This window comes from Strigops habroptila, chromosome 12 (assembly GCF_004027225.2).
Source record: "Strigops habroptila isolate Jane chromosome 12, bStrHab1.2.pri, whole genome shotgun sequence".
Classification (NCBI taxonomy): domain Eukaryota; kingdom Metazoa; phylum Chordata; class Aves; order Psittaciformes; family Psittacidae; genus Strigops; species Strigops habroptila.
In genome coordinates, this window is record NC_044288.2 from 6,660,788 (window position 1) to 6,686,468 (window position 25,681).

At 45.6% G+C, this 25,681-nt stretch overlaps 1 protein-coding gene across 6 annotated transcripts in view; it reads left to right on the forward strand.

Moving 5' to 3' along the window:
- CSMD2 (CUB and Sushi multiple domains 2) overlaps nucleotides 1-25,681 on the forward strand; it is a 283,054-nt gene that overhangs the window by 169,534 nt on the left and 87,839 nt on the right. For all 6 annotated transcript variants that reach the window (XM_030504566.2, XM_030504567.2, XM_030504569.2 and 3 more), the window contains 12 exons: nucleotides 4-330; nucleotides 2,505-2,699; nucleotides 4,833-4,971; nucleotides 5,675-5,862; nucleotides 6,241-6,429; nucleotides 6,647-6,763; nucleotides 12,141-12,356; nucleotides 14,883-15,071; nucleotides 19,000-19,169; nucleotides 20,604-20,760; nucleotides 21,148-21,339; nucleotides 22,632-22,758. In XM_030504566.2, coding sequence (XP_030360426.1) covers nucleotides 4-330; nucleotides 2,505-2,699; nucleotides 4,833-4,971; nucleotides 5,675-5,862; nucleotides 6,241-6,429; nucleotides 6,647-6,763; nucleotides 12,141-12,356; nucleotides 14,883-15,071; nucleotides 19,000-19,169; nucleotides 20,604-20,760; nucleotides 21,148-21,339; nucleotides 22,632-22,758 — 2,206 coding nt within the window. The remainder of the gene's footprint in view (nucleotides 1-3; nucleotides 331-2,504; nucleotides 2,700-4,832; nucleotides 4,972-5,674; nucleotides 5,863-6,240; nucleotides 6,430-6,646; nucleotides 6,764-12,140; nucleotides 12,357-14,882; nucleotides 15,072-18,999; nucleotides 19,170-20,603; nucleotides 20,761-21,147; nucleotides 21,340-22,631; nucleotides 22,759-25,681) is intronic.

Below are 25,681 nucleotides of genomic sequence, written 5' to 3' on the forward strand. Positions count from 1 at the left end.
CAGTTTCCTGCTTTTTCAACTTCACCACCCCGTCTGGGATTGTGCTGTCACCAAATTACCCTGAAGAATATGGAAGCAGCTTGCACTGTGTTTGGTTAATTATAGCTAAACCTGAGAGCCGCATTCACTTGGCTTTCAATGACTTTGATGTGGAGCCCCAGTTTGATTTCCTGGCTGTGAAGGATGGTGGCACTGCCGAATCCCCGGTGCTGGGCACCTTCTCAGGAAACCAGATCCCCTCCTCTCTGACGAGCAGCGGTCACGTAGCCAGGCTGGAGTTCCAGACCGACCACTCCATGGAGAAGAGAGGCTTCAACATAACCTTCACCAGTAAGTGCCCCATCCTTCCTTCTGGTTTTCATTTCAAGCTCTAAATTCTTGGTGGAGATTGATAGGGAAGAGTTTGATCTCACTAAAACTCCTGCAATTCCTGAGTAAATCCAAAAATTAGGGATTACCTCAGATTTGCAGCTGGGTAATTGAGGATTGGTGTCAAGTTTAGAGCTGATTGCTGAAGTTCTTCCTGGCTGTGAAGTTTAAGTGTTGTCCAGCAGTGTGAAAGACACAGTTTGCCCCTGGATTATCCATCCTTGGGGCAGCCAGGGTTTCTGTTCTCCCACCAGCCCACAGCTTGCTGCATTCCATGGGCTTTCTGCTCTCCTCTTATGTCTCTGTTCTGCTCACTGGGCTGAGACACTGCTTTGTGGGGAGCTTGGTGCAGATCAGCACCAACTATTCGATCTTGGATGCTTGCATTCATCGGTCAATCCTATCATCACTTGCTGGCACCTAAAAGCATGCAAGACTTTGAAGTTAAAGGGAAACATGTAGCAGTGTCTTAGAGTATAAAGCATTGAAACTTCCACAGAGATGTTTGGCTTCACCTAAGACCAGCCTTCAAATCTCAGATGGATGCTGTGGTAATTTTATCCTCATATAGTCCTATAATTTTCTAAAGAGCATTATTAAACCTATTCAGCAGAACTGATAAATGACTTTGTTACAATAGCTTTTAGTAACAAAGCTGAATTAACAGCCCTTCGAGCCATGATTGCAAATCCTCTTTATTAAAAAAAAGTAAAATCAGAGGTCTTAAGAAATCATTTGCTACACTACAGCAGGCTGAAGGTTCATCAGATGAAGTGGGTTGTGTATGGTAGTATCACATAGCCAAGATTGAGTCCTGGATCCTGTGAGGGGGAGACAGCTCATCCAGGAACGCTGGTGGTCCCTTCAGGATGCATCTCTGATACGTTACGTGCCCATGTTGGGAATTGTGGCTGTCCCCTGAATGAAGACATTTTTAAAGCAAATTTTTTATTGTTGTAAATGACTCTCAAGTTTTCATCAGTTAATGTGTTCTGACTGCTTGAATACCGAAAGGGAGCTGCTGAGTCTTTCTAGACCCTTTGTCATCCCAGTTCAGGTATGAGAGAGGAGACAACGTACTGCTACAAGGGACAGATACCAGAGCACAGAGAACAGCTTCAGCCTGTGTTTTCCCCTTCAGCAGTGTATATAACAAGATATTAGAAGAGTAATGATGCTTTGTAAGAAATCCAGAACTCATCTGAATTTGGTTAAGTGCGTTAAAGATACTAAAAGCATGTGTGTGTAATTAATCTGGAGGCTTTAATATGCTGCTCATCTCTGAAGACCACCTCTCAGCATGTGAAGATCTAGTACATAATTATGCACTTAATGGGGAATGAAGGCTATAGACTTACTTTCTGGCCTAGTTTTTAGCTGCTGGAAAAGCACAGGCCTTTAAACAGGGCTGTGTGACTGTGCAAGTCCACGTGCAACTTTGCAACACCTAGAAAGATAATTGCTGTGTGTCCTTCATTTTATCCTAGTAATGATGACAGGTAAGGTACATGGCAGTCACTCACAGAGTATGCTGAGAGGACCCTTACTTTTAACTGCAGCGCCTTAATGCTTTCATTTTTTTTCCTTAATGGTTAACTGATGTTCCCTCTATGCAGATGCTTTAGAATTTTTTAAAGTCTTTATTTTGAGTATTTGTGTATTTTCATATGTGAAAGATGGCTAAGACAACGATTTGGTTCTGCAGGCTCCTTTCTGGCCCCTGTTGCTGCTGTATCCCAGCACCTCTTAGAGGCAAATGGTTTTAATCTCATCCTTCCTCTCTCAGGGTGCAAATGAACACTTGCAATAGAGACAGGGGACAGAAAAATCTAAGTGAGTTCAACTAGATGAAAAGTTGAATGGTGGGAACATGCACTTGGGTGTCTTAGAGAGGAAGTGGTGACATGATATCTGCCACAGGCTGACTTGTCCATGTGGAACACAGTGGCTTTGATGGGTCAGATTCAAGTCCATGCTGTTTGGTCTTCCCTGTGAGGACATCCCACTGTCTAGGAGCAAGAACAAGTACTACTGCCTATGTAGAAAGTATTGCTTAATTCCTAAGTTTGTGGTCCAGCACACTTTTGAATTGGACAGAGGCAGAAACTCGCTATTCTCTTTTCTTTCCCTCTCAGCGTTTAGGCACAATGAATGCCCTGACCCTGGCGTGCCTGTGAATGGAAAGCGATTTGGTGACAGCCTCCAGCTTGGCAGCTCAGTGTCCTTCCTGTGCGATGAGGGCTTCATTAGGACCCATGGCTCAGAAACCATCACCTGTATCTTGAAGGAAGGAAATGTGGTCTGGAACAACGCAGTGCTCAGATGTGAAGGTGAGTTTTATCATCTTTCCTACTAGTTTGTACATGCAACCTGGAGGGAGAATGATCCTTGGTGTTTTGGAGAAAAAGGATAACAGTTCTGTCGAGGTCCCAGTCAGACAACCCATAGGGAAGGTGCACAGTGCTGCCATCATATAAGCAGAGGCTCTTGTTGAGAGCTGAAGGACTCCTGGACTTAGTTCTAACCCTCAGCTTCTCAGGATTTCACCCAGCTCTGGAAGGTGTTGTCTACACAGAATTGTTTGCTGAGGAGGAAGAGCCAGGCCAGTAACCACTGAGCACTGAACTCGGTTTGTTTTCTGATTTTCTGTGAAATGAATGATGGGGATTATTTTTAGTAGTTCTGTTCTTGTTACAACAGGCGTTTTTCTAATAACAATAATAAAAGGCTTTGGTTTACTGATGACTCAAAGCTTCCCTGCTACTCTTGTCACGAAGGGAATGAGAGAACAGGAAGATACACAGTGACATTTTTTCTGTCCTGATTTTTGGTACATGTAAAATGTATAATATTTATATAATGAAATGTATAATAGTTATATAATGAAAGAAGCAAAAGGTACAGATCGTGACTGTGAGAAGTGAACATGCATGTCCCTTCAGCGTGTCTTGCTCAGTATCAGTCTTGTCTGATGGACTCTGACAGTTGAGAGCCGGAAGTTTTGCATTTACATCTCTTGGCCACAGCAGCTACAATAGCCAACCCAGAAGTGTGCGAGGTGGCTTGAGTGAAAGGCTTTAATACAGATTTCACTTTTTTCTAGTCCTTTAAAGCTTCTGCTATGGAAAAAAAAGACGTGAAAAGTCTTCCTCTGCCCTCTGTTCCCAGGGAAGTGATGCCCTGCACTGGTATTTACAGTAATTTGAATAACAAGTACTGTGCTATTGAGAAATAGTACTGTAATACTGAGAAATAATTTGGTCATGCATTGTTCAAGTGGATGAGCAGCAGAAATTGCACAATCAGCCCCATTGTCTTTCCGATTGAAAGAAGAAGGTATCAATTGTGTTCAATAGCTTTTACATAAAAGGAGCTGAACTTTTTTATAATCTTGTATAATTTTTCTTTTGCAATCAGCAGACACTAAAATGTCTTCAGGTTTAATTCAGGGTTTCCATTGCTTGCATAAGCCTTGAAGTTTGTGTATTTGTAAGTGTAGAAGGGGAAATACATTAAATAATAGACTTCTAATGAACTTTTATCTTGGGAAGCTTTGATAACCTTGTGCCATTAACTTGTGCTTTTCCTCTGTGATCACAGTGGTGATTTCTTTGGCTCACCCTTCTCTATGCACTTGATTAAGTGAACATTTTAATTAGCTTTTCAAACAAAGAGGAAGTTTATAGAGCCACACAAGACGCGTGTGAGCAGCACCATGGACTTGGACATAAAGAAACACCAGGGTGATGAATCCTGCAAAGTGCTGAGCAGGGGGAACACGAACAGAAGCAGACACATTTTTCCATCCCATTTGATTTCTTTAGAGGACAATATGTTGCAGTTATTTAGGGTGATAGGATTTTGTACCTCTGGTCCATCAGATCCAGTGTGCTTTTTCCAGAAGAGATGATAATGTGCCTTCAGATTCTGCTGATGGCACAAGGGACCACAGTGTGGAATAAATGCCAGAGTCTTGTGATGTCCCTCGTGGTAGAAAAGACACGACTCAATTACCACAAATATGAAGGATTTTCTGGCACCTGCAGCTGCTGAAATGCAAACTGACCTTGCAGTTTTCTCTGGTTTTATATCTAATAATTATTGTTATACCCTGTCTCCTTAGAGCCACTGCACAAGGTCAGGCTGCTGACTCCCACAGATACAGCAGCGGGCTGCTATATCTTCAGTTTAAGCTGAAAAGGCAATTTACTACCAGCTAGTGTTGTTATTTCATAGAATCATAGGATGATTTGGGTTGGAAGGGACCTTAAAGCTCATCCAGTTCCAACCCCCTGCCTCGGGCAGTGACACCTTCCATTAGACCAGGTTGATCATCTGGATCTGATTATTTTTAACATATGAGAAACAGTAACGCATGAAAGCTTTTGCATGGCAGGACAGACTGCCTGGAGGGCAGGACTACATCTGATCGTACCTGAATTCTGTCATGTCCTTGTCCTCAGCACCCTGCGGGGGCCACTTGACATCACCCAGCGGAACCATCCTCTCCCCGGGCTGGCCTGGCTTCTACAAGGACTCGCTGAGCTGCGCGTGGGTCATAGAGGCCCAGCCGGGCTACCCCATCAAGATCACGTTTGACAGGTGCTCACCTTGGGCTTCTCAAGGGGTTCCTCTGTGTAGCTGTTCTCCCTGGCTCCAGCAGTGCCGAGCTGTAGCCACCCAGGGGAGAAGGGAACGAACCGCTCAGCTTTGTGTTCGGCAGCGACGTTCTCTCTTTCTCCCTTTTCTTCTTTTTTTAATTAACTCCTGACAAGACATTAAAATTCACCTCAGTTCCAGAAGAAAAGGTGGGAAATGGTGATTTATTTTTTTTTTCCCTTCTTGTTTTGACTAACTCCTGCTCATTAGCAGTGCTATTTCAGACACACGTAGGGCATGTTTTCGGAGGCTGAGCTCCCACATGTTCAGCATGCAGCAGCAGTGAGGATCCTTAGTGCTGAGTCTCTTGACTTGCCCTAGATCTCCTGTTTGAGGAGGGCTGAGCTTTCTTGAACCCGGTTCTGTATGCCTGGGAGGTGATTGTGCATTTAGCATTTGTGGCTGCAAAGGCTGTTTGGTGTCAGCACAAGAAGCAGACAAAGGATCAGAAACTGAAATGGGTAGGAGGGGAAGGGCGTGTTCTCGGTAAGATGCTCCCTCAGCTGAAGGTCAGGCCATAGAAACAGAACCATGTATTGCCCCATGGCATGTGCTGTCTACCACTCATTAGAGCACATTCAGGACTGCAGTGAAGAAAAATCAGTGATGCTGGTTTTTCACAGACCTGTTCTTGTGTCCCTTTCAGGTTTAAGACAGAGGTGAATTATGACACCCTGGAAGTGCGAGATGGCCGGTCCTATTCTTCCCCGTTGATAGGTGTCTATGATGGGACTCAGGTGCCCCAGTTCCTCATCAGCACCAGCAACTACCTCTACCTCCTCTTCACCACTGACAAAAGCCACTCTGACATAGGGTTTCAGATCCGATATGAAAGTAAGTGGAAGTTATTCGTGTAATTACATGTTTGCCAGCAGCACAGTGATCTCAGTCAGAGCCCGCAGGGCTCGCTTTTCCCCCTTGCCAGGCAGTTAGCAGTGACTGGAGAGTGTGAAGCTGCTGCAAGGGAAGGAGCAGTTTCTGCTTTCTGGCTTAGTTGCTTAGAATTTTTGTATTTATTTTAGCATCTATGGGATATTACTGATTTTAGGAAACAGATTTATGTTCCTCTGTCCATTTCATCCTCTTCCTTTGGGGATAATCAGTAGGACTTTGAGCTCCTAGAAGGAGTTGAACTTCGCCCAGTTTGGTCACAGCACCTTGCAGCTCTGCAGCCAGTGGGCGCTCTGACACGAGTGGGTTTGTTTGCCACAGCTGTGAAGCTCCAGTCGGACCACTGCTTGGATCCAGGGATCCCGGTCAATGGCCAGCGCCACGGGAATGATTTCTACGTGGGAGCACTGGTGACGTTCAGCTGCGATTCCGGCTACACCCTGAGTGACAGCGAAGCGCTGGAGTGTGAGCCCAACTTCCAGTGGAGCCGGCCGCTGCCCAGCTGTGAGGGTGAGGAGCACGGAGGGTAACATCTGCAGGAGGTGGCAAACCCTTCATTGGCAGAAGTTAAGCAGCAGTTGTACAGCTCACAATGGCATTTGACCTGTGGACTGTGTTTGATTTTGATGGGGTGGCCTTTGTTTTGCCATTCAGAAGAGCTGAGATTCTTCCAGCTGATGATGGAGTTTGAATTACTTAATTCTTTCTTTATTGTTTCTTACTGCAGCTCTATGTGGAGGTTACATTCGTGGTTCCAGTGGTACCATCCTGTCCCCAGGCTTCCCTGATTTTTATCCAAATAACTTGAACTGCACGTGGACAATAGAAACATCCCATGGAAAAGGTGAGAAACCTTTAGCTTGGAGTGGTTTTAGAGATGGGCTGAAGGATGGTGGTCAGTGGGAGACAAGTGCTCCCTGTGTAAACCAGGAGTTTGTCTCTCAGTAATGGTGGGTACCACCATGGGACGTGCTCTCTGTCTCCAGCTCTGTCCTAGTTCTGCAGCTCTCATTTCCCCGCTGGTGAGGAGCATTGCCAGCATAGAGGCAAAGTGCTGATCTATTTAGTCCACTCTCCTGTGCAACGCAGGCCAGTCTTTTATCTTGCAGGAAAATGTCAAGAAAATGATCACTGAGGATTAGAGAACAAGTTTTATGTACAAGGGCAGGGGGTAATTTCTCCTCATCCAGCCAGTATCTGCCTGGGCTAAGCACAAAGGGTATAAACCCTTTATGGAGCTTTATGGCTCTTATGCCACTGTCTCGTTGTACCGGATATCAGCACGACGGGAGCTATCATGAGCCAATTTTGCAAATACCATTTGTATTACAGCAAATAAACTTGTCAATGAACAGCACAGTGCATTAAGGGAACTATCACATGCTGTGAAAAGTATTCTGTTGAGTAGCAGCAATCCACCGCTCCTCATTAATCCACTCTGCCTTGGATTCAGCTCTCTGATGAGGCACTGCATTATCATGTAGCTAAGCTAAGCATAACACAGCAAACTGACACTCTTTTATATGAGAAAGTGCAAGTCTGATGGCCTGTGTGCTTTTATGACAACAGCAGAAGAAAGTCTCCTGACCAAGCTAAGCAAGGCTTGACAAAACAAGGAGTATTTTCTGGTAGCAGGGATATGTCTGCGTAAGTCTAGGGGCTTTTTGTCCCCTGTCCTGTAAAAGATCCTGCTGTGGCCCATTCAGTAGTACAGGAAACACCCATTCCTTAGTTCTGGATGATCCAGAGAATTCATGTCTGGATCTCACCATCTTCAACTGGACCATGTTTATCACACTGGGAGAGGCTGGATGTTGAGCTCTTTGAAAAACTGGTCCTACCTTTAGCAGACTGAAGCCTGGCAGCTTTTTCTAGGAATTCTGGCCTTAGCTGCAGGTAATGAATATTGGAAGATCAAACCACGAGGTGCTCTGTAAATCCAGCTGGTTGAAAATGTACAGGTGTCTCTGACAAGAGTTTCAACTGCTCTTACCTATACAGCTGTGCTGGAAAGGGGAGGATAAGATTCTGAGAAAAGACGCTGACTGTTTGGAATAGAAGAATCTCTAATGAAAGGAGCATGTTCATATTGTGTTTGGTTTGATATTTTCATCCCTCTCCTTACCCACTGCTGATATCCTTCCTTCACGGTTGTTCTCGCTGGAAATGAGCTGAAGCACGGGTGGGATCCCTTCTGCAGGGCAGTGCTGCACCCCCTGGTAGGCTCACCCTTGTGCCTGTGGAGCTTTCTGGGCTAGGAAAGCTTCACCCAGGCAGCTGCTTGGATGCAGGAAATCTCCAAATCCAGTTAGAGGTTAGAGCGAGAGGAGAGGTTAAATAGAGGGTGCTGTACAGTTATAATAAGCTGGCATACAGCCGACTTCGTGTCAGGAAAACCCCGTGGTTCAGACAAGTTGCTTATTTCCCAGTACAGTGAAAGGAGATGAAAAAGGAAGATGCCCTTTTCTCCACTGTTTGGTGGGAGATGGTGAAATGTGTTTAGCTGCTGGGCTGTGTTGGTGGGAGCGTGCGTACCCATGCACACGTGCATGTACACATCCTTTCTCTTGCAACAATATCCTGCCTTCCTTAATGAGCTCCTTTCCCAGCTGTCGCTGCATTAGCTGGTGTGTAATGCATTGCAACAAGCTTCTCCCAGCTCTCTTCTGCATTCCTGCAACGTTCCTTCTCACTCCTCGGTAAAGAGCAGTAGAACAGTGTGATCCTGAGCCAGAGCCACTGAAATGGAATTCGTTCAGGCCCTGGAGAACAGAACAGGCTTCAAAAAAAGGTGGAGCTGAACCCCATTCCCAGTTATCTGCATCATGAGTCTTCTCTCTGTGCTTTGCCTTTCAGGTCCCTGTTCTTGGACACCACGGGATCCATCAGTGATCACTGGGGACATTTGGTGTTATATTTACATGACTTAAGTGTTTGCCATTGTACCTGATTTTTCTTGTTCTAGTTTCCCACAGCCACTTTGCTCATGCTACACTGCTTGGGCTTGCACCACTGTTGCTGCCCCAGGCCTGGGGAGGCTTTCAGTTCCCAAAAACCAGAACAGAGCTCAGAGCTTGTACTTCCCAGGCCACCCAACTATTCCCTGCCGAGCCAGTGGCTGAGCAGGGGTGATCAGCATAATAAAACCTGGGCTCAAGTTATTCACTCCCAGATCTTTATGAACATCTCACACATGGGCAGCACATGAGTCCCCTAATTTAAACAAGTTGTTGTTATAATAGTTATTTTTACATGACTGCAGACACTGATTTACTTCATGGACTCAAGAGCTGTACAATTCCAGTTTAAAAGCAGCTTAATTTTAAAGGTATTTAAATGTTTAAAGAGAGTCTATTAGTTTTAATCTGAGGACTTCAAAGTGATTTATTTTCCCTATAATTTTTTTTGCTGTTTTCTTTTACAGAAAAGGGGTGGGGGGGAGGAACCAAAACCAGGCCTGCGTTTGCAGCGGCATTTTGTGCCACAGTAAATTTCAGACTGGAGCAAAGGTTTAATCAGAGTCACAAATCCTTTAAAATGAGTTTATAATTAGCCCTTATGGCTACAGTTACACAGTCTTTTACTGGCTCTGCTGCTGGAGAGGCCTCGTGCCCTGTGGTTGGAGTTGTTCTAAAAGACGTGGAATCAGGGGCTGTCCTCCTACTCCTGGGCACTGAATTACACTTGTGTTACTCTGTTGGTGTGTTCATTTTGATGGAGTGATTCCTGTTCCTTAGGTTGGGTTTTGTAAAACCAAGGGTATAAATTTACTGTCAGTTGATAAGCAGGGAAAACTGAAAACATTTTGTATTCACTCTCACCCAAGTTTTCAGGCCAAAACAGGTCATACTGTTTTTGATTGACTGTACTGCTGGTAAGAATAACAAACATTTGGAAACCATTCCACGTTTCCTACCTTTATAGAGTTTTGTGGGGAACAGTGGAACTAAAATGTCTTTGCCACGCTCCATAGACTTATTTACCTGGATATAATGAAGGGATTGTCAAAGCTGAGACCCCTTTCAGTCATCACTAAGTAGTGGGCCACACAAATACTTCTGCCTGGGACACTGGAGATGAGCAAAGTGCAAGGAGCTGCTGAGCAGGGATAAAGATGGAGAGAAAAGAAGGCTGTTGAGATACCCTGTGTGCTCTGCTTCTTCCCAATCCAGTGATTTCTGTGGGAAAGGCTTTGTATTGGTTACCAGCCCCTCTGACCTTCATTTCTTGGAAGGAAACTGCTTGCATGTGACCAGTAAACCTTCAAAAAGAAATTGGATAGGCATAGGGATAAACGGAATATTCAGAGTTATAATTTGATGCTGACAAAAACCTGTTGGGATGGATATTAAATCTCATGCTCCAGAGCTTTAATCAATCTCTAGGTTGGTCACATCCTGATCTCCAGAAATTAATGGGGAGCAAGGAGGAGATTATTTCTCTGATCCTTATGTACAGGTTTCCTGTGCTCGCTTGGGAAGCAGCTGATGCTGTACTTTGGCAGGGATGGGATGCAGAGCAAGACAGCCCTTGGGTCTCACCAGCCTGGAAGGCTCCATGTTCTTAATCACTGGCTTAACTGAAATAACTTGGTCATGCCGCCGGGCAGTCCTGATCCGTGCGAGGAGGAAGGGCTCTGGCTGTGACTGATGAAGACCAGATCGCAGCTCTCGGGCTTGCACGGGGGAGCCTGTGTCTCTGCAGATAGCCTTGTTGGGTTTAGTGGTGGTGTGAGGAGAGTAAAGCCCGATTCAGCCTGAGCATGGGCTCAGAGCCTGCCCCGTGGGTGCTCAGTATGCTAAGATCCTCGGATGAAAGAAGCCATATAAATGCAAAGAGGCTTTTTTATTGCTAGGCATTGCTTTAGCTTGTTAACTTTGTGTGACGATGATGTGACAGGGGTTTTGATACAAGATCCTGCCTTACTCTGCTCTCTGAAAGCTGGCGCTGCCATTTTTTGTTTTCCAAAGATGGAATTTATTTTCCAGAGAATAAGTGTTTCTAATTGCATTTGAATTCCAGCATGAAAAATCACCTAGCTGGAGGCTTCTGCACAAGCCTGAAGTACTTACTATTTTGTGTCTGTAGGTGTGAAGGATGCTTTAAGTAATCCATTACTCCTTTCTTGTTCATTTACAAATGCAGCAAGGTCACAGTCTTCTCAGCAGAATGTTTCAAATAGCTGAAATTGAATTTGGAAGAAGAAACAAAATAGTTACCCCATGTTTGTCTGTTCTTTCTGTAGCTGGATGTGTTGTGGGGTTTATTTTTGCCAGTATAATGGGTATAGAAGAGTGGAATTCGCTTTGCTTCTAAGATGTGTTACAGCTGGCAAGAGCTGGGCTGAGCAGCCTGATGCTGCGTTCTCTGCCCCGGTCTGCATGTGTGCTTCCCACCGTGCTCCCCGGAGGGGACAGCCCATCCCAGGAGCGGGTCACCAGGAGGGAAGGGACAGTAGCAGCCCCCTCCCAGCAGGACAGAGCTGGGATGGGACCTGGAGCAAGCTGTAGTGTGCTGCTGGGAAGGGAGCGTGTTCACATGGAGTAGCCCTTACTTGGGAGATGCGCACGAACAGCTTATGAGCTGTGTATAGCTGAGGAAACACAGGTCTGTTCATGCATAATCGCTCGTGTTGTCCTCTGACCTCCAGGGACCAGCAGCCAGTCCATCGTAGCCCATCCAATCCCTGCAGTCATGCTGCTGACATACTTCATCTTCTGGAAAAGCCTGTCTGACCTTGATACTTGGCTCAAGTCCTATTTTTCTAAGTATGAATTCCATCTGGAATGTACTTGGTTTTGCTGTTTTCAAGTCCTCATAACTGCAGCTTTTGCTGCTCTTGCTCTCTAGCTAAAGGTCAACACTTTTAAAATGAAATACTTCTCTAAGCTACCAGCTTGGTCCTTTCTGCTGCTGCTCGGTCCCTCGAGCGAGCCTGCGTCGTCTCTGTTCCTGTGTTACAAAGGCACAGGAATCGAAGATCTCAACGGCCTTTCTCTGTTCTGGGCCTTGTACCATACCCTCATTTTCCTTTTTTCATCTGTTTACTTTCTAACATAAACGTGTCCATGATTTTCAGTGTGCTTTTTGTTCTTGGTTGGGCTGCTGTTACTGGGAAACAGGGAATCGATACTGGTGTCGTCTCAAGGAGAGGGGAGAGGCTTCAGCTCTGGGACAGAGGGGTGCCACACAAACACATCTCTCTTTCTCCTCCCTTGCAGGTGTGTTCTTCACCTTCCATACCTTTCACTTGGAGAATGGCCACGACTACCTCCTGATCACTGAAAATACCAGCTTTGCTCAGCCTCTGAAGCAGCTGACGGGCTCTCGGCTCCCTGCCCCACTTAGTGCAGGGCTCTTTGGAAACTTCTCTGCTCAGATTCGCTTCATCTCGGACTTCTCCATGTCCTATGAAGGTTTCAACATCACCTTCTCAGGTAGGGATAAGGGTGGGCAAAGACTTCATTGTTTCCTTTCCCACTTTTCTGCAAATCTTGTGAATAATTCTCTGTTGATGCAGTTACATGGGATTTGGGTCACTGATAGCCACTCTTCTTGTTACCCCAGTAAATTATTCTAGCATGAAACCACAGTATGTCCCAAGAAATAGTCTCCTTGCAGTCCCCATGTCACCACATGCAGCAGTTTTGCCTTGGGCCCCAGTAGATGACTGGATTGAACCCACTGGAATTAAGTCTCACCACAGATGTGTTTGTTGCTTTCTCCCTCCTCACCTGATCATCTTTTCTGCTATGTTTATGGACTGAGTTTCAGCTCATGTTTTCGTGGGCTGTGCTGTCCCTCTTCCCTCCAGGTGCCTTCCTTCTCTGTTTATCAGAGGAAGATCATTGCACTAAGTACAGCATTTCTAACATGGGAAGCTGGGACAGATGGGATCTTTTGGAAGGCAATGCTGAGCAATCTGGACTTCTTGGATAAGGGGCAAGGCAGAGCTGGTCACTCCCACTGTCCGTCTGGTCTCTCTTTTTTCCTTTGATTCATTGCTCCACTTGGAGCTCATCCACTGACCCAGCCTCTGCCGCTGGCTTCAGCCTGTCCTAGATGTCACACGTGCCTCCTGCAGCCGAGGCCAGGTTTCCATGAGCCCACTGGCATTGCTGGGGAACTGGGAGCAGCATTTTCTCTTGCTGGGCTCTAATTGACCTGCTGTAATGGCAGATGAGAGCAGACCTCTTGGTGCACAGGGCAGGGCATCGGGGGAGGCAGGTTTCTGCTGACTTCGCAACCTTCCTCACCCTGCTGTGCTGGTGGAGATCTGGCCTCTGCCCTGAGAACTTCCAGTAAGCCAGATCAGCCCTTTGCTTACTAAACCAAGCTACTTCTGATGCTGCCTTTGACAGTGATTAACAAAATGCTGGTTTCTTCACATGAAGTTCTGTATTTTCAGAAGTTGTCAATGAAGAGCAGCGTGTACGTGGTGCTTTTGGAGAGAGGCTCAAAGAAAGGCACGTTTTCCTATGCAGAACAGACCATCACACCAATAAATAATTGCTACATGTGGGTAATCTCTGCTTGAAGTGCACAAGGTGTCCTTTAACCCAGAGTCCTACAAATGACTGCTGAAGCATTTGCCTGTGCACACACTGCAGAAATCTGCACTGCTCAAGTGCCCTGACGAGCTGTTCTGTAAAGCAATCACCTAATGGAGAGAAGCTTTTTGCACTGGGGCTGTTCTTCCCTGTATCTCAGCATCCTTTTTAATCTGGAGGGCACCAGCTGCAAATTCAGTGTGCTGGTGTGGAAGAGAAATGACCAGTTTTGTTGTGGAGCTCGGTACTGAGATGCTCACTGCCTTTGACAGGCAGAGCTCTCTTGCCACAGATGCAGATCAGACCTGCTGCAGTGAGAACTGGCTTCCAGTGCTTTTGTTCTGGCCTCTCAAGTTAGGGATTTGCATGGAAACTAGTATATATTTTAGTATATACTAGTATATATTTTCCATATTCCATGGAAACTAGTCAGAAAGTTTCCAATTGACTTTCATTTTGATGAATGGAAAAGGCTTTTTGCCTTTAAAAAAATTGCCTCTAACTATAACAATTGTTTTCAACATATTTGGAGACTTCTATCTTGGAAAGTGGAAAATGGGAATCAGTTATGTTTTTAGCTTTCGTCAGATATATATGTGCATTCTTTCACTTTGCAGGTCTGTTATTTCTCAAAAAATAACCCTCAAAAGAGGTTTCCATCAAATGTTTTGTGGTCGAAGGCACGTATTTGACTATTAGCCAGAATGCTGCCTGACCTTTCTTTGAGCAGCAGCTTTCATGTTCTCTTGCATTCCCCAAGCAAGATGCGGCGTTCATTCATTTCCAGGGTTAGTAATGTAGAGGCAGCAGAAATCCTGTCCGGATCAATTCATCTTCGTTTGACTAAACCAGAGGGAGAATGACAAATTTCCATCGTGTTTTGTAACCACTGATGTCACTTTCTTGTTTGTCTGACAACAGTGACAGAAAATGAGCCCTGCTGTATTTTGAGCTGGTTTAAGTCAAGATCGGTGGGAGGGGGAGAGGGGCAGCCATAAGGGGTGAGGGGTGGTTGTGAGGGGAGATCATGAGGGGAGAGCAGGGGCAGCCATGAGGGGAGATCATTTTGTCCTTAGTGACATGGTTTAGTGGTGGGCTTGGCAGTCTCAGGGTAACAGTTGGACTTGATGATCTTGACGGGCTTTTCCAACGTAGTTGATTCTATGATTCTGTGATTATCCTGGTGATGCCCTGGGGGTTACATATTGAGAGTGAAACCCAAGTTGGTCTTCATGGCTCAAACAGGATGTACATCCTCATGAATGCCTCCTTTGCAGAGCTTCACTGTAGCTAGATCAAAACTTAGAGCTTCCTCCTCATCCTCGTGTTCAGGAACTGGGGTACCATCACCAGGGAGAGCAGAGTATGAGGCGTCACCTTGCCTTTCCATAAATGTCCCTTTGTCCCCCGTAGAATATGATTTGGAGCCCTGTGACGAGCCGGAGGTCCCAGCCTACAGCATCAGGAAGGGCCTGCAGTTCGGAGTGGGGGATGTCCTCACCTTCTCCTGCTTCCCCGGGTACCGGCTGGAGGGTGCATCCCGCATCACCTGCCTCGGGGGGAGACGGCGTGTGTGGAGTTCGCCTCTGCCAAGGTGTGTTGGTAGGTGGTCATGTGCTTTCATTTTGCTTGGTTGGTTACGCTGTGCTGGCTGGTTTCGGTGGGCAGGGATGGGTGGTGTCCCCCAGGATGGCATCTTACAGTTCGCAGGGTGGTTGGTGCAGAGGTGGGGGAGAGGGAGCTGGAATGAGATTTCAGACCTGCAAGTATGTGTGGGGATGGCAGGGACGGGCAGAAGGGCTCTGGTTCTCTTGGGCTGGAGTCCACCAAGCACAAAGCAGGTTGGGTCGCTCCTCAGCAGATACCTGATGTCTCTGCAGCCCCAGTGATTGCATGAGTGGATGAATCGTGAGCCACGGGAGAGATATCACCCCTTTTGGGATAGTTTCTGAGAAACAGCATGGTTTTAAGGCCATCCTCCTTTTGAATCAAGAGTGCTGTAAAGCTTAATAGTCCAGACATGCAAAAGCTGCTTCTGTGTGGTCAATCTTAAGCAATGCAAATTCCACGTTAGTATGGATATGTCTAGGAACCTTCCTCTGGCTTCTTCCTTTCCCTTACCCTCCAGAGGTTTCTTGCACCTTACACCTTTTACTTCATCTCCTCGTAACTATTGCAAGTCCTTTTTGCAACCCCTCCAGCCCTTATTTACACTAATAAATAAATCTCGGGACAGGGGAGAAAGTCTTCATCTGCAACACAGAGCTGGTTTATGGCTGTCGTCTGTGCTGCAGATGGGCACAGACAGGCTTGCATGGCAGGGTCTGCAGAGCTGCCCCCTGCCCACCCCACGGTACCCACCAAGCATGATGGTTAGTGTGAAAGAACAGAAGCGGCAACGTGCTACAGCAAGAAAGCAGAAAGGAAAAGGGTGCTTCAGGCCTTAGCAGAAAGCTTTAACATACTTTTTTCTTGTACAGTTTACTAAGTAGGAAACTGCTCAATGCTCTGCTGCTGCCAGAGCCATGAGGGATTCACTCAAATCAGGCAGACCAGATCTCTTACCTGTTTTCTCTCTGGCAAAGCCTGCTAGGTAGGTTTTCCTGATCTGTGGTAGGGACCTTTGAGGGCCATTGTAAATAGAGCATTCCAGCAAGACCTGCTCCGCTTTCTCAGTCTGGATTCATTTCCCAGCACTGCTTAATGCTTAGGTCAAAGGGCTGCATCATCCTGCTGTGACAAGCAGCCTCTTCAGGGCATGAATAATAATCAGGTTGCAGAGAAAGCTAATCAGGGGAATAGACATCAGAAAGAATCCTAACAAAGCTTTAAACTTGATCCTCAGACATCATCACTAAGTGGACACAGTGGCTTCATCTCCCAGTCCCCTACTGCAGCTGGTTTGAGTTAGTATGTTGGTTTTATAATAATGGGTCAAATTCAGTGTCCGTTGGTTTGCACAGAGCTCTGCTGGCAGGGTGACAACTTTGTCCACAATGTCCCTGCTGCACACTTAGATCTGCGTACTCACTCTGGATATATAGGGGTACTGGAGATGTACCCCTTAAGACCACAGGAGCTTTGTTTCTGCCAGACAGACCAGACACTTTGTATTCAATTTCTGTTCCAGAAATGGGTCTGGAAAGAAATAAGGGTAGTTTGTTCCTTTGGCTGACCCCTCTCTCCAGGGTAGGGTTGCTCCCCACCAAATGCTGCCTCAGACCAGATCCCAAGTGGTGAGGTCTCCAGCATCATCCCTGTGCTAAAGTGAATGTCCTGCTTTTCATACAAGGCAAAAGAGGAGGAGAAAGCTGCTTCCAAAGTACCTCCCCTTGGCGTATCTGCTGCTGCTTCCTTACTTAACTCTAGTGCGTTTCTGGAAGACCAGCAGAGGTGGCAGAATCCATGCAGAAGGCTGCACCGTGATGGTTTCCCTCAGCTCCAGCAACTTGGTATGCTGTGAAGGGCTCACAGAGACGAGGCAGAGCTTGCTAATCAGAAAAGCTGTTTCCAGGGCAAGTTGGAGTGGTTCTCCCCAGCTGTGCATGCAAAACACCAGGACCCAAAGGAACAGGGAGCCAGTGTTTTACAGCTGGAAATCTTTCAGGGTAAATAGGCCGAGAAAACAATGGCTTGTGGTTTGCTCATGTGGGAGCTAATCAGGGAGTAGCGAAAAATCCTGAGCACGTGGTGGTTGCAAGGCAGGTTTACACATGTTGAGGGATTATGGATACACAGAGTGAACTGGCTGCGGTCAGGCACTGGGACCAGGCAGCACTGCTGGCAGCAGGAGAACATCCTTTGGATGCCATTTTGCAAGCAAGCCCTCTAGCTGTATGGAAGCATTGCAGACTTTTGCTTCCTCCCTGGGATAGCAGCAGGTAGGAGTTCATCCTCACGCTGTGCCACGAGCTCTGGTGGAGCTCAGCGCTGTCGCTGTCAGCAGCAGTGCTGCTGTTTGAATGCCTGCTCACTGCTTCATGTAGTGAGGACGTGCCCGTAGCAGTCCTCTTACGCTCACTGTGCCATGCTCTTATGAGAGAGAGATTGTGGTCTTAAAAGCTTGCCCTTAAAACACATAAAATGCAAAGGTGAGGGATGGTTGTTGCTATTTTCTGGAAGCATTAAACTGTGATCTGCTGACATCCAAAACAGGTTGAACCTCCAAAGCTGCCATTCCCTTCCTTCTCTAAAGAGGCTCATTCTGCCAAGTTTGGAGTCTCACAAATCTTCTAACTTCAAATTTGGCTCAAAATCAAATGCTGTTCACACTACATAGAGTAGAAAAGGAAGAAGATCTGGTGAAGGAGGAGAGAAGTCTTACTAGAAGAATGCGATGGAACAGGGACAGACAGCAGATCATGGTGAATAACAACAGGGAAAGGACTCTTTCCTTCGTTCCTTATTTCCTTCTTTCTAGAATCATGGCATTTTGTAACCTGTCGTGGGATATAAACTCATCCCAGGGAAGGGGGAAAGAATTGCAGTAACATTAACTACCCCTGTCCTTCCAGTTCCCTGCATGAGAGGTATGGAGGGATTCCCACCTCAGCATCTCCTCCCTCGTCTCCAGCCCCTTGTCATATGAACAAGGAAGGTCAGTTTTGTCTATGCCACAGAAAAACCCGAGCCCACTGTGGTTCTCTTGAGTGACATTTGGGGAGGAAACAAAGATACATAAATCGGAGCTCATTTCCCACACTGAGAGGCCAGAGGATCCCTGAGTGTCTGTCTTTTTCTAAGGGGAACGGCTGTAATTGTTAGGTGCAAAGCTGGTAAGAAAAAAACACAGGGAGCAAGGGGCAAGAGGTCCTTTAAAATACTGTCAAATGATGACCTGGCGAGCTGAGGGCAGCATTAACAACAAATGAGGCCAAAATTTGCCCTCTTAGCTTTCAGAACATTATTTTGAGGAAGGTTTTGAAATTCAGCCTTAGCTTTAACATTCCTAATAGTTTGGAGGTTCCATTGAGCATGTCTTTCCGCACAGAGAGCTCTGGCTCTTGCAGCACATTGGGACAGCAGTCAATGATGTGCCATGTTGACTGTTGAATACCATTGTTTTTCTATACTATTTATAGGTATAGGAGGAGCTTTGTATAAGTATGGAAAAGACGTTAAACATTTCAATCTAATACTTTTTTACATTCTGGCTCATGAATTAGAAGGAACATGAACATAGGCTCTGCTTTGAGCAGGTGGTGGCTTTCCAGGGATTTTAGAAGGGTTTTGTGAATTGGGTCCCAAGGTAGCATTTGAGCACATCAACTTCCTGTGACTCAGTTTCCCTGTCTGCATAAGGAGAGGGCATTCATCTCTCTCAGAAGGCACCCGAGGTTTAACGATGATAGAAGTGCTATTAAGCACTGTTTTGTTTACTGACTGCACTTGGAAATAGAGCCCATGGATGTGGTAGCAGATGGGTATAGGAAGGAGAGAGCATCTGTGGCTGATGGAGGAATCACCTGCATGTGTTGTGTGGCTGGAGTACAATGGGATAATTAAAATGTGTTTTTTTGTCTTTATATAGCTGAATGTGGTTCGTCTGTAACTGGAACCCAAGGTGTTCTGCTGTCCCCCAACTATCCACTAAACTATAACAACAACCATGAGTGCATCTACTCCATCCAGACCCAGCCAGGAAAGGGGATCCAGCTGAAAGCCAGGACTTTTGAACTGGAGGCAGGAGATGTCCTCAAGGTAATTCTTGTGTCTCAGGCAGTGAAGCACGGCATGCTGCATTGTTCTGTGATCGGCACAGCAGTTTTGAACACAGCAGCAACATGCCCATGGAGCAGACTGAACTTCAGGCAGGGCAGCTGGGCTAAGACACTGTCTGTGTGCATCCCCTCTAAGGTTGGAGTGGGAGACAAGACGTGATACAGCTGTGAAACAATATCTTCCAGCCCAAGGACACTGAGCAGCATGTCACTGCTGTGCATTAGTTTGTGCTTGAAAACATACTGTATAATTTGAGGGAATCAGCACCTCTGAACTTCACCAGCTCACAGCAGTCTCTGGCACTGAAGCAATAGTGAATGTCTTGTGCACTTCAGCCTGGCTGCTTATTTGAGGCTTCAGTCCGCAGATGGATGCGTAAACAAATCCTCTGTCCATTAAAAATGCGGATGTCTTTGCTGTATCACTGCACCTTCTGCTGTGAAGTCTTCCCTGAGATCTAGAGATTCGTTGGAATGTCAGTTTAGTTTGTAGCTAAACTTCAGCTCTTGTCTGCGTAGTTGTACAGAGGAGCTGTTAACACATGAGGAAGTGTGAGGTGCTTAGCATTATTTTTGTGTTTTCAAGAATCAAGGCTGATTTGTCCCCAAAAAAGGGTTTATTTAAATGCAGAATTCCAGACAAGCTCTTCTTCATTCCCACACTCAGATTAATCTGCATTTACAAGTTTCAGGGCTCTATATAGGAGGAGGCAAATCCAAGCTGAGTTTGTTAACCACAAAGAAATGGGTTTTGTAGCAGACATTAATATTACAAGATGTGTGCTGCTGTGCTAAGCCATCTTCCCAGAGAACGCCTCTGTCCTTATTTAAGTGCCATACTTCTGCACTGCAAGATGGGTGTGATCCACATATTTTCAGCTCACAAATGACTGGAAAGAGAGAGATTTCCAGCTAATGCAGAGAACATACTCGTTGTGGAGGAAATGGTGTTCTCTCAACAGGTTTGTCATCAACTTCTCATCTGCTCCTGAGGAAAGGAGCTATCAGTCTCCACTAGTGAGAAGTTGCTCTTTATCCTCATAGAGAATCATGCTATCTAAAAGAAAGGGATAAAAAATGTGTTTTCTTAAATAATAGCAGGGTTAAGGCACATCTATGAGTCACTATAGGGAGAAAATGTTTTTCCCAGTAGCTGTGCTTTGGAAGGAGGTTGGTTCAGAAAACAGAGCCCTGAGTGCAGTGTAAGCTTAGATGTAAAGAGAAGGATGTGGATCCTCCAGGGTGTGAATCCTGCTCCTCAGATGAGTGGCACCAGTCTCATCAAGCCAGACTCTTAGTTGGGATAGTTTCACCAGCTTCAAAGGACCTGTCCCTGTTTGCACTCAGGGATGATTTAGTCCCTGAAGTAGCAAATAAAAAATGTTTTCCAGTCTGTGTTTCTTGTTCCTGCCAGGTCTACGATGGCAGCAATAGCTCTGCTCGCCTGCTGGGCTCCTTCAGCCGCTCTGAAATGCTCAGCACCAGCATCAACAGCACTTCCAGCAGCATGTGGCTCGAGTTCATCACCAACACTGAGAACACGAGTAAAGGCTTTGAGCTGCAATTTTCCAGTAAGTCTTAAGACCCATATGCTTGTGAGGTGGGAATCTGAGATGTAGTGTTGTATTTCTGTGTTGCAGTTGCATGACCAGAGGAAACAGTCCTTTCCAGAAAGATCTTGGTAGTCTCAAGTGGAGTTGGAGTGGGAGAGATGATAATGTCAGCAAGCCTTTTCTGTTGTGAGTGAGGCGGTGGTGATGCAGAAACTTTGGATCCAAGCTGAGATACCAGATTTGTGGGATCTCATTCAGATATTAATTAAAAAAATATTGATGTTCAATATGGTGTTTTTTCTCTTCAGCAAATGATTTTAAGAAGAAAATTATGATCTGATCTGTGTTAATATCTCCTGGCTGTTAGATACTGGATGAAAACAGATGCTATTTCTCCCACTCCAGGTTTTGAACTCATTAAATGTGAGGACCCTGGCATCCCACAGTTTGGTTACAAGGTACATGACGAGGGACACTTCGCTGGCAGCTCAGTATCCTTCAGCTGTGACCCTGGCTACACCCTGCGGGGCAGCAGGGTGCTGGTCTGCCTGACTGGGGAGCGAAGAGCTTGGGATCAACCCCTGCCAACCTGTGTAGGTGAGAACTCCTGCTTTGAAAACATCCTCTAACAAGTACTCCCTTGTGGGCATCATGCTGAACGCCCTTTCTTCCTCCTTTACTAATACATATGACATTAACTCTGATCCTGGTTCCACCCCTCTGCATTAATAAAGACTGTGATAAGGATACTATGTAAGGCACCTTCATGTTGAGAGCAATGGTCTCTGAAAAGCTTCTACAAGCAGCCTGAACATGAAACACTGTGCTCCAGGCTCATGTTTGACAAGGTTTCTTGCTTCACTGCAAGGAGACTGCTGCTTTTCCAGTCCTTGTCCTCTCACTTGAATGTGTTAAACAGAGTGGCACGTGCTGATGATGGCAGACATCAACATGTGTCCAGGCTTTTGGCAGTTCAAAGTCATGTTTATTTGAGAGCTACATGACATCTGATCCCAGATTCTGAGACATTTTAATTCCCTCTGTCTTTCCTTAGCTAAGTCCTGAGTCCCCTTTTACCTGTAGCTCTCCAGAAGAACATCTTCTTGCTTGGAAAATTCTGATACTTTTTTCTATCTGAAAGAATTGCTGTTGGTTTGTTACTTGCCAACTTCGTAATTAGCCGGTGTGTCCAGGACATGGCGAAGTTCTTACTGACTTAGTCGTCTGAGAGATCTCAACAACCAGGAGGCTGCTTTCATGGTTATGGTTGATGTGCTCAGACATTGGTACCCCATGAGTTAGGACCATTCTTTATGCAGTAACTCTGTGCTGAATTTTAACCTTGATTATTGAGGTAGAAAGACAAATTTCTGTAATTTATGCATCATCTTAACTTTCACCCTATTTGCTATACGCATATGACATGTGAATAGTCATATCTGAGCACGTGGAAAGGTACAGTATTTTAATGGATACATTATGAAGATGTATTCAAAATCCTCATTCAGCAGACACGTGTATGTTGGCTCCTTCATTTTGTCACACTGATGAATTGTTCAGATGTTTTGCGGATACAAGCAGAAGAATTGAGCTCTTTCACCCCACATGTGTGAATCAGGGAAAGCAGGGTGCTGGCAGGCTCTGCCTTTACTCACTACAAAGTCAAAAAGGTGGCGGGGAGTTTTGACAGCATGTCAGATGTTAGGAATGTGCACAGAAGTGCCGCTGAATTAAATGACTCTTTTTATCTTTGTTTTGTAGGCTTTAAGAATCTCTTTAAATGGCAAGAAATACTCCCTGTTGTATTTGTAGCATGAGATTTGCTTTGTTGCCAAGTAAGAACTGTGATATGTCATGAATCTTCTCACTAACCCATATGTTTCTTTCAGCTGAGTGTGGGGGAACTATCAAAGGAGAGTCGTCAGGACGGATACTGTCTCCTGGCTACCCAACACCCTACGATCATAATCTGAATTGTATTTGGACAATAGAGGCAGAAGCTGGTTGCACAATAGGGTGAGTTGGGCCAGGTTATTGTAGCTTGGTTTTCTTTCTGTTTACAGCTTATTTTTCTAGAAGCAGATCAATAATTATACAAGGCAAGTAGAGAGAATGCCCTGTCATGGAATCATAGAACAGTTAGAGTTGGAAAGGACCTTAAAATCATCTAGTTCCAGCCCCCCTGCCATTTCACTTTGATAATCCCAAACGAAGGAACAAGTGCTGATTTATCTCTTTGCCAGGTTGGACGGAGGTGACATCACTTTTTCTCTTCAGCTTTTTAGCCCTGTGTGGACTGTGCCTGTAACAGCTATTGTGCCATGAGTGGTGACACCAGATGATGTGCTGTTGCTGCCTGTAGTATTTCTGTATTAAAATAACACCCAAGAGCTTTTATGTGCATGTACAATGTAAGCTCCTTCCCTTAATGTGATGTATTCAGATACAAATCTTTTCCACCAGGTTAATGCTGAATTTCCCAGCAGTGTTTAACATGTGTCCAAGTGACATACTCCTAAAATGACAATGTATGTATAAAATTTCCTGGAAGATCACATCCCAGGAAGGGATAAAGGCAGTCCCGGGTTTGGTTCACCTCCAACACTGAGCACTGAAAGGGAAAAGCTCTGTCACATTACAGTTGTGAGAGTGAACGGTCAGGTGTGAGGATCCCCAGATGTGAGTGGACAGCTGGAAAACAGAGACCACAGCACTTACCCTTCATCTTCTAATTACATCTTTTTATTGGTTTAATAATAAATAGAGCACATACAATGTAATTATCCTCCCAGAGGAAAGACTCAGGTTGGTTTCTCAACATCTGGTCTGTACAGAGACCAGAGACTCTTTTCTCCTCCTCCTCCTCTGACTTCTTTTATTGTCCTGTTGCCGCTTTCCAGTTGGAAAATGGCAGTTTGAAATGTAATCTGTTTCTAAGTTCTGTGAATTTGGCACTTAGGTAAGCATGGTACTGAGAACATTTGGCTCATAAAGTTAGTGCAGTCACCAGCAGAATCCAGGCAGTTTCCTGCTCTGTGATACTTCATCTGTGATCCCTGCTGCTTAGCCACTGTTCCCACGCTGAAGTTTGCCCAAGCCCTGCCAAGCCATTTCAGTACTGCTCTTTGTGTACCCATGTATTCCAGTCCAGCTAAATCCATCTTCAACAGAAAACTGAAGTATATTGGCAAGTAAAGTATCTGCTAAGTGATGGGACTTGAGAGGGAGAAATGTAGATTATAAGGTCTGTTCAACAATAATCATCTTCTCCCATGATCTCCCATCATAATTTCTAGTGCTTGTTAGCTGGTGTGGCAGCCCCATTTCTATGCTGAGCTGAGACCTGTTGCTGTTCAGTTCTACACTCCACTGTCAGTGCCCTTTTATCTCCACCATAGCCTCCTTGCTGCATCAGCACTCGTCTCTTCAGCAGAGGCTGTTAATCATGCTGAGCTCTAGGGTGCTTTTAGATGATGGGTTTATGCTGGAGATAGGTTTGGTCCAGTATTTTCATGTTACTTAATGGAGATATGTCCTCCATTAGCTCTGCTCTTTAGTATGGTTCAGTAATGGATGGTTTCTGGTGTGAGCACAGGACAAAGAGTATAGTCAATGCAGCTGAATTCCTGCACAGGCAACTTCCAGTTGAAGTCTCCTCTTTTTTCTTTTTTCTGTAAAAGGTTCTGAAGAATGCAAAGATTTTCATAGGACAACGTATACAGGAGACACCCCCTCTTCCTCCTCCCCCAAAAGCATAATGACTGCTTCAGCAAGTGAATTCACTAACGCACAATCCCTGTGTGCTTCTGTAAGAGTGCTCAAATGAGAAGCTTGCGTTTGCAGGATGAGCCAGAGGCTTGGAAGGGGCCAGGACTGAACTGAATTGGTGCCAGGCAGTGGTACAGTAATACACCTTTGTGACCCTTCTGTTCATCAGAGATGAGAGCTCCCTTCTACTGCTCCTTTATTTGGCAGCTCAAACAGAACAGGTGATCTCTGGGTAGTTGAGAGAGTACATTTTCAGCAACTTCATTTTTATGGTAATCCATTGGAAAAATAATCCTCTTCACGCATGATACAATTGTATAAAGCTCTCATTTATAACTTACATTAAAATTAATCACCGAAGCTTTTTGAATAAAGCTGTATCTGCACAGAATGAGGGGAAGGAAAGATGGAAAAATTAGTCTGCACATTATTGCCATAAAAGTTAAAAGGTTTGCACTCTGAGAGAGGATTAATCCTGTGCATGTGCAAACACATGCATGCACACGCACATAAAATTACAGCTAAAATTACATGACTTATCTGTGAGACTTGGGAGAGAAATAGGAAGGAGAAGTAGGAGGGAACACTGGAAAATGACTGAAACTTGCCTTAGAGTGCTGCTTGCACAGATGAGAGCAGTGAACATACAGAAGTGGCACTGGGGGTTTATTGTGTAGCAGTGATCTTGGTGTCATAAGAGAGTTTGTTCACAGATCCCAGCCTGGTTTGGGCTGGAAGGGACCTTAAAGCTCATCCAGCTCCAACCCCCTGCCACGGGCAGGGACACCTTCCACTAGAGCAGGTTGCTCCAAGCCCCTGTGTCCAACCTGGCCTTGAACACTGCCAGGGATGGGGCAGCCACAGCTTCTCTGGGCACCCTGTGCCAGCGCCTCAGCACCCTCACAGGGAAGAGCTTCTGCCTCAGAGCTCATCTCAATCTCCCCTTGGGCAGGTTAAAGCCATTCCCCTTGTCCTGTCCCTACAGGCCCTTGTATTGCTAATCCTAGTTTAATGAGTGGTGCTGTACTGACAGGTTCCATTTTTCACAGTGCCATTTATAAATATAAGTGAGAATATTGGGATATTCCAGTTTGCTTCCATGGAGATTTCTAGGGACATAACATTTAACAGCTTTTAAGTTTGGGAACCCTCTCTGGGCTAGAGGAGACAG